This window comes from Asparagus officinalis, unplaced genomic scaffold (assembly GCF_001876935.1).
Source record: "Asparagus officinalis unplaced genomic scaffold, Aspof.V1 AsparagusV1_Un267, whole genome shotgun sequence".
In the NCBI taxonomy this organism is placed as follows: Eukaryota; Viridiplantae; Streptophyta; class Magnoliopsida; order Asparagales; family Asparagaceae; genus Asparagus; species Asparagus officinalis.
In genome coordinates, this window is record NW_017972532.1 from 121338 (window position 1) to 129322 (window position 7985).

Genomic DNA, 7985 nt, shown 5'->3' on the forward strand with positions numbered 1-7985 from the left:
AATAAATTTATACTTATAAATGATTTATTGATTATTAATAAAGAAGTTATTTTTATCATCTGTCATTTTTAAAGTTTTTTTATTTGTAATTTATGTAATTTCAAGTGATTAATAATATTATTGTTTTTATTAAAATTTTGTGCACTTTTTTATGTATTATTAAAATTTTAAAGAGAATTTTTTTTTGAAAAACAAAAATAAAACGGGCCGGCCCAGGTCCGGGCTGCGGTTTTGCCCGGCACAGGCCCGGTTTTCCGGGCCGGGCCGGATGGACACCCCTAGACAAAGTCATATATATGAAACACTTGTGTGCATGCCCAACCATGCACACATGTATTTCATCTAAAGTTTTCTTGAGCCAAGAATTATTTCACTTATTTCTGATACCCAAAGTACTTAGTTTGGTAGTAGTCCTGCAGTCTTCACATATTCAATGGAATCTTCATAAATTGTTCCTAGATCTTTCTTCTCAAACTTGAACCCTTCTCTGATAAGCTTTGTCGATGAAAGACTCAATCTTGCCTTCTTCGACACATCAGTGAAACTGCAAGGAAAATGCAAGGAAATTCATAATGCAACAATCTGATACAGAAATATTCATAAAACTGAACCAAATTCTTAATAGGGTAATTGAAGATAGACATTACGTACTGTGGGGGTTAGCCACTTATATCCACATGAGAATCATAAGGTGATAAAGCATTTTCTTACCCTCGTTCTTAACTAAGAACAAAACTAAATTTCTTTCTAATCTATAGGGAGGAGAAAATCAATTTAACAGCACATGATTCCACTGTGACATCTCAACTTAACATTGAAATAACACCATGAAAAATTCATGAATATAATTGCAAATAAATTAGTTTAGAATATAATTGTTCCCCCATAATGCAAGTATTGTATCTGTACATAACCCTGAAGATAATATCATAAATTTGAACCTATACTTCTTTATAAATGACTAGATTGCAAACGAAAAAAGAGCTTGTACTCACTTAGTAGGCACATTGTATTGTGGATATCTCTTTGAAAGGAACTCTGCAAGCTCAGGCAAACTAGTGTTAATAGCACAACAAATATAACGTCCAGAAGCGGATTCATTCTCAGCAACAAATATCTCAGCCCTGCTCACATCCTCAACATGTGTAAATGATATCGAACCTGAGAGCATTTGCATTCTCAAGCTATTGTATATCAACAGTAGGATACTTGTTGTTTAAAATAAACCATAATAGACTGGAGAGTCTGTCCAATATGCAATTTCCAGGATATCGGTCAGACTCCCGGTAATCGTTTGGCATGCACATTGCTACATTCAACGAGCATGATTCAGTTGTTGAGCATAATGAAATAAAGTTATTGTATCCCATACACCATGGCCAAAGAATTAAATAGTGGCGAAATCATAACTGAAATATTTGCAAGGATCAAAACACACTCGTCGCTCGGCCACCAAAATATAATAAGTTCATCGAATTCAAACAGGCACTCGGAATTCAAATCCGAGATGCATAAAAACTGATTCAATTCTTGCACGTAATAAATTAAACTTATTGAAATGTGTACCATGTTGGAAGAGTTCAGTTGATGACTAAATCATTCACGATTGGCGCGGGCAATGCTTAAAACACAGTAGTTGCTCATCCACCAAACTATTATGATTTCATCCGAGTATCCAAAAATGAGTTTGGCAGCTAAGGAAATCACCAGAGGTAATACAGAGTGCTTTATTCTCCATATTTTTGCAAAGCTTCGTAAATTAATTAATGGGCAGTGTGATACCTAGTCTCGGTGGGCTCTCTGTTTTCAAATTCTTTCGTTCCCCTGGAGCTTGAAGTCAGTGAAAAATGAAAGGAAATCTTCTGGAAAGCTCTATAGGAGTAGATACTTGGTCAAAGATGTATTTCTTTATGAAACCTTTAAAATATTATAGACCTTGAAAAGAAAATTGGAGCAACAAAGTAGAATTAACTCCGAGCCCTCTTGCTATAACAATTAAAGAGAGAAAATTTTAACCGACTGAAGTACGGAAAATGGAAAATAATAAAACATTTAAACTTCAGTGCAACTTGTGTTACAGAAAGTTCAATTTACGTTATTTCTTTACCTTTATCACGAGCTAACTAAATTATCATTCTTTTCCATGTTTCTTATATCTATATCCTGTAGAATTGGTTCTCAGGCTAAGATTTCGGGCAGACAGTTTGGCGGTCGACCGAGGCGGTCGATCCGCGTTCGTGCACCGCATTGACTATGCATCTGGATCAGTGCGGTCGACCGCAAAAGTTTCTGTTTTCACCGCGTCGACCTCCGCGATCGACCGCAGAAGTCTCTGGAGTTTGGGGCATGTTTCTGGGTTGAGGCGTGGGTCGATCCGCCACGGTCGACCGTCGAAGCGGTTTGGGCCTGGGTTCTGTTTCCAGACCCGTTTCATTTGGGAGTTGTATAAATACCCTTAACTCGATTTTAGGGTTTAAGGAAGAAAATTTTAAGCAGCCAAACAAGGAGATTTGGGACTTCTATTGTTGGAGCCATTTAAAGAGATTAAGTGGGCTTATTTGTGGGTTTTGGTAAGATTTGTAACCCTAATTTGTATTCCCCTTAATTTCAAATAGTAAAACTCCCCCCTCCTTGCCCCGTGGACATAGGCACATTGCCAAACCACGTATATCTTGTGTTCTTGCTATGATTGGGTTACTTGTGGCTATTGTGATCTATTGTGGTTCTTGTGTGTGCTATTGATTTTGTCTAATCGGGCTTCCGCGACGCACAACAAGTGGTATCAGAGCTCCGGGTTGGATTTGAGAGTTTTGTTCGAAGGATTCACTGTTGGGTTCTTGTTTGAAGAGTAGATCTACAATATGGGTGATACAAGCAGGGTTAGTTCAAGTGCTACTAGTACATCGGGGTCGGCTTTGATAAAGGCGATCCAAAATTTAAGCATCAATACTACTAAAATTGATGTTCCAAAGTTTGACGGTAAGATTAACTTCGGTTTATGGAGGTGTCAAGTAATGGACGTCTTAGATCCACAAAATTTGGAGGAGACTCTTGAGTTTCAAGAGAAACCCGAGGAGATTTATGATAGGGTTTGAAAGAAAATACACAGTAAGACTTGTGGGGTTATTCGGTCATGCTTAACGCCAGATCTCATTTATGATGTGATGAACGAGACTTCGGCGAAGAGATTGTGAGAAACGCTCAATGAAAAATATTTAACAAAGAGCATTGAGAATCGGCTTTATTTGAAGAAGAGGTTCTACCAATTCAAGATGAAGAGGGGAGTTTCCATTCGAGAGCATGTTAACAACTTCACAAAGCTAATTTCAGATATGGCCAATGTTGATATCATGGTGGAGGATGAAGACAAGGCGATGTTACTATTGTGTTCGTTGTCGGATGATGAGTTTAGTACTTTTGTTCTCACTATGATAAATGGGCGAACTAAAGTTAGCTACAAGGAGGTGACCTCGGCATTGGTAAATTATGAGCTGAGGAAGAATGATAGTGAGCCCTCCGAGAAGGTATCGAGTGATGCATTAGTAGTTCGTGGCCGTAGTCCAAACCGTCAAAGGTTCAACCGTTCAAAATCAAAGAATAGGGGTGACCATAAAAGTGTTGGTAGAAATCAATGTGCCTTTTGCAAAGAAGAGGGACATTGGAAGAATGAGTGCCCAAAGTTGAAGGATAGAGTCGGGAAGCAAAGGGGGAAAGCTATACAAGCTTCAGAGGTGAATGTTGCTAAGGTTGTTGGTGACACTTCAGATTCGGATTCTTTCTGTTATTCTTATCCCGCACTGCTTTCAGTTTGTTATGCCGACTCTACGGAGTGGATGCTTGATTCGGGAGCTACATTTCACATTTGCCCTAAGAGGGATTGGTTTACCAACTTTGAGGAGTTGGAGAGAGGGGACGTGGTGCTCATGGGTAACGATCACATTTGTCCTATTAGTGGGATTGGCTCAGTCAGAATCAGAATGCATGACGGGGTGACTAGGGAATTGAAAGAAGTGAGGTTCGTGCCGTAGTTGATGAAGAATATCATTTCTCTTGGGACTTTGGAGGAAGCTGGTTACAGAGTGATCTTAGAGGATGCTACTTTGAAGGTCATGAAGGGATCCATGGTGGTGATGCAAGGTGTCAGGGAAAACAACCTATACTACTTGAAGGGCAAGACAGTTACAAGGGGTCTGGCTGCTTCTATCACCACAGAGGAGGATACTACCACACTATGGCACATGAGACTTGGACACACAGGTGATAAGTCCCTACAGTCATTGGCAAAACAGGGGCTATTGAAAGGTGCAAAGATCTACAAGATGGAGCTGTGTGAGCATTGCATTTTTGGGAAGAAGACTAAAGTGAAGTTTGACACCGCAATTTACAACACCTAATGTATATTAGACTACATTCACACAAATGTTTGGGGCCCTTCTAAGCACACATCGCTCTGTGGGGAAAATTATTTTGTCACTTTCATTGATGACTATTCCAGGAGGAATTGGGTATATACCATGAAGCATAAACATGAGGTCCTGGATATATTTGTGGAGTGGAAGAAGAAAGTGGATTTGTAGACTGGTAGAAAGGTGAAGACTCTTTGTTCAGACAATGGTGGAGAGTAAAAGAGTGATCCATTTCTGCAGTTTTGTCGGGATCACGACATTAGAAGACACTTCACAGTTAGAGAGACACCGCAACAGAATGGGGTGGCAGAGAGGCTGAACCGTACCTTGCTAGAGAAGGTGCGATGTATGATGACGCAGAGTGGATTGGCTAGATCCTTTTGGGCCGAGGTATTAGTTTATGCGAGCTATCTCGTTAACAGTTATCGTGCACTGCGATAGAGGGGAAGACTCCTATGGAGCGTTGGTCTGGTTCTATGGCTAGTAATTATGAGACTCTTCGGATATTTGGGTGTCCAGCTTATTTCCATGTTAGTGATGGGAAGTTGAATCCAAGAGCGAGGAAGGCTATCTTCGTGGGATTTAGAGAATGTGTTAAAGGCTTCAAATTATGGGATCCACAAGACAAGAAGATGGTCATTAGCAGATATGTCACATTTGATGATGCATACATGATGAAGTCTCGAGTTCCTCAGTAGGTGGAGGAAGATCAGACAGAAGAGATATCACAGCAGGTGGAGGATGATGTGACTCCACACACTCAAGTCAGCACTGTGTCCATTAAGACTCCTACAGAGGTGGTACTGGAAGGAGTTGAGATGACAGTCGGGCATTTGGAGAATACAATAAATGGTGAGACTCAGGAGCAGGGTCATGCTCAGGGGTCCATTGTAGTAGATAGACCGAGGAGAGAGATTCATCGGCCAGCTAGATGTGATGATGTCATGGTGACATATGTTTTATCTGTGGAGGTCGTCGATGATTTGATTCCTGCCACATTCAGGGAGGCAGAGTCCAGCCCTGATTCTATTAGGTGGAGGAATGCTATGGAGGAGGAGATGCAATCTCTTCATGTTCGCGGGGAAAACTGTTTTCTTCTTCATTGAAATAATTGTCATCTTGGGTTACAAAAGATCCGGTCTTTTTTAGATCCGGTTACAACTAAATCAAAGAAAAAAATAAAAATTACAACTTTCCTTGTTTGTCGAACGAATCGCGAGATCCTGTTTTGCGATCTCTCACTTTTGTGGGTTCTTTGCCGACGCCGGGGTTAATCCGTGGACCACCGCGCGATCTAGATCCGGTCGGATCTACACGATTATACGGGTATTATTCCACGAAGGGAATAATAGCCGGGAGGGATTAGTCCACTAAGGGAATAATCGCTCAGATCTCGGGATCTAAGACCAAGCTTAGATCCGGAGTGTGATATCGTGTAGATCTCAGATCTGTTCTTTGCCTCCTCTCGAAATCCTGCCTTTTCTGACGTAGGTGCTCGCCGAGGATCAGATCTGTACGTGCAAGTCTTCAAGTCTTCAAAGCTCTGAGTTCACTCTTCAATCCGGCAGAGTTTTGGCTCTTGAAATCCCGACCCCTCAAAATGAACAACCCCTTGGCCTATTTATAGGCTCTCAACACTGTGCCCGTGCCCGTGTGCACGTGTGGCCAACATCCAAGCCGTCGGCCACCTCAAGGTGGCTCGGCTCCATGCCGGGGGGGCCCCACCCTGAGGTGGCTCGGCCACCCAAGGGGTGCTCGGCGCGCGACCAGCGGTGCTCGGCTTGCCCCGATCCACCCTGGGGTGGCTCGGCCTAGGGCCGAGCCCTGGACGAGCCACCTTGAACGTGGGCTCCGGCCACCGAAGCCACTCAGGGTGGCTTGGCTTGGCCGAGCCCCCTTGAGTGGTTCGTGTTTCGGCCGACCCCTCGGTGGTTTCGATATCCGGTTTTCGCGTTGTTTCCGGTTCGATTTGGCCGTGGATAGGTTGTGTCTGTGTAGACTTTGATTTATTCGGCATTTGATTTGAAGTCTGGATCCGATTAGCAGTAAATCGCTTTTGAGTTTGAGGTTCGAACCGATCTTAGATTCTGAATCGCGATCTCTCGGAGTCCGCTCATGCGTTGGAGACTCCGTTGATGCTCAACCGTCGTTAGCTGTTTTGCCTCGGTGGATCATTCGTTTCCGTGCGATTTGTCAACTCGTCGCCTCGTTGTTCGTCGGTTTGTACCGAGCTGAGCTAAGGGATCTATAAGCAATTTTATACGCCTACAGATACCCCCTCCAAAGTATTTCAGTCTCGTTCTTTTATAGAAGAGTCTGGAATACTTTGGATATGCTTGTCCCAACCTTCAGTCGGTGTAACGGGACTTTGGAATGGCTTCTGTTCTTGATTCCTTCAATCCTTCAGGCTATTCGGTGCTTTGTCGAATATCTGTAAGGGTTCCGGTGCTGCATTTATTGTCTGACCGTTTGTCGGAATTTTGAACTTTGAAGTTGATTCCTGATTTTTGATCTTTAGCTCACCATCGGTTGTTGGCATTGAGTCTTTATTTGTGACGCGTTGTCCGACGTAGTGTTGTTGAGTTATCCTTAAGAATATTTTTAGAAAAATACTCTCCAGAAACTTCTCAACCAACATTAGGGAACAGTTTATACTCATATACCTTATTGGAGTATTTTCTGTGCCCAAATGAGCTGAACCAGCTTAAAATGAGCCAAAAAAGGTAGTAAATCGGCTCAAAAAATCCTCCGACTCTTCCGAACAAGTGGGAGAGGAGTGAGTGAATGATGGACTGAACCGTCGCTCGATTTGAAGTCGTTTCGATGCTCGGTTCGGCTTCAATTTGGATTTTGGTTCGAACCCGGTCCGGTCCGGTTCGGTTTGGTCTAAACCCGGTCCACTTTATATAAAGGGGTTTTTTTTTTCTTTTCTTTTTCTTTACCCTAGGGCCGGCCCCCCCCTTTTTGCCTCCTTTTTGAATTTCTCTTCCCTCGAGCCTCCGTTCTCCCTCAAAACTCGATCTTCGTCTTAGATTCATCCTTCCTTTTGATCCTTGACTGAGAAATCCCTCGAAACTTCCATATTTAGACTTTCCTTCGAGCCCCTCGAGCGCGTGGTTCGAGCACTTCCAAGATCTAATTTTTGTCGGATCCTCGAGCTTCCCCTCAGGTATATCTAAAAAGAGGAACTTTTTCCTGGATCTGATCCCTTAATTTATTTTGCAGGTCTCTATGTCTCGTATTGCGAGAGGTCAATCCTCTACCGCGTCGGCTGATGGCGCGCCCTCCCTCTTACGCTGGTGAGCTACTTTTTCTGGAAATTTACAAATTGGTCCATTTTTTCTTGGAAATTTGCAAATTGGTCCTTTTAACCCCACGTTGTTCTCCTTGGTGAGGCAATCGGGAAGAGCCTTGATTCTCCTTGGTGAGGATCGACGCTTTGAAGATAGAAATTTTACAAATTAACCCTCTTTTTTCTGAAAATTTGCAAATTGGTCCTTTTTTACCCCACGTTGTTCTCCTTGGTGAGGCAATCGGGAAGAGCCTTGATTCTCCTTGGTGAGGATCGACGCTTCAAAG

The 7985-nt window shown here is 42.6% G+C and overlaps 1 protein-coding gene across 1 annotated transcript; it reads right to left on the reverse strand.

The window, feature by feature from the left end:
- Positions 1-396: 396 nt before the first annotated feature.
- Positions 397-1307, reverse strand: LOC109827492 (anthocyanidin reductase ((2S)-flavan-3-ol-forming)-like). Its single transcript, XM_020394501.1, has 3 exons — positions 1228-1307; positions 996-1184; positions 397-544 (listed from the first exon to the last, which is right to left on the reverse strand). Exons 1-3 carry the CDS (start codon positions 1305-1307, stop codon positions 397-399), a joined length of 417 nt encoding a protein of 138 aa, XP_020250090.1.
- Between the last annotated feature and the right edge of the window lie 6678 nt (positions 1308-7985).

What these genes read in the sequence shown, in the direction of transcription:
- LOC109827492 (XM_020394501.1), bottom strand. Translation starts at nt 1,307, where the DNA reads ATGTGCATGCCAAACGATTACCGGGAGTCTGACCGATATCCTGGAAAT. An exon ending in AGACTCTCCAGTCTATTATG is followed by an intron (nt 1,185 to 1,227) that starts GTTTATTTTAAA and finishes GATATACAATAG; the next exon opens with CTTGAGAATGCAAATGCTCT. An exon ending in CAATACAATGTGCCTACTAA is followed by an intron (nt 545 to 995) that starts GTGAGTACAAGC and finishes TTTTCCTTGCAG; the next exon opens with TTTCACTGATGTGTCGAAGA.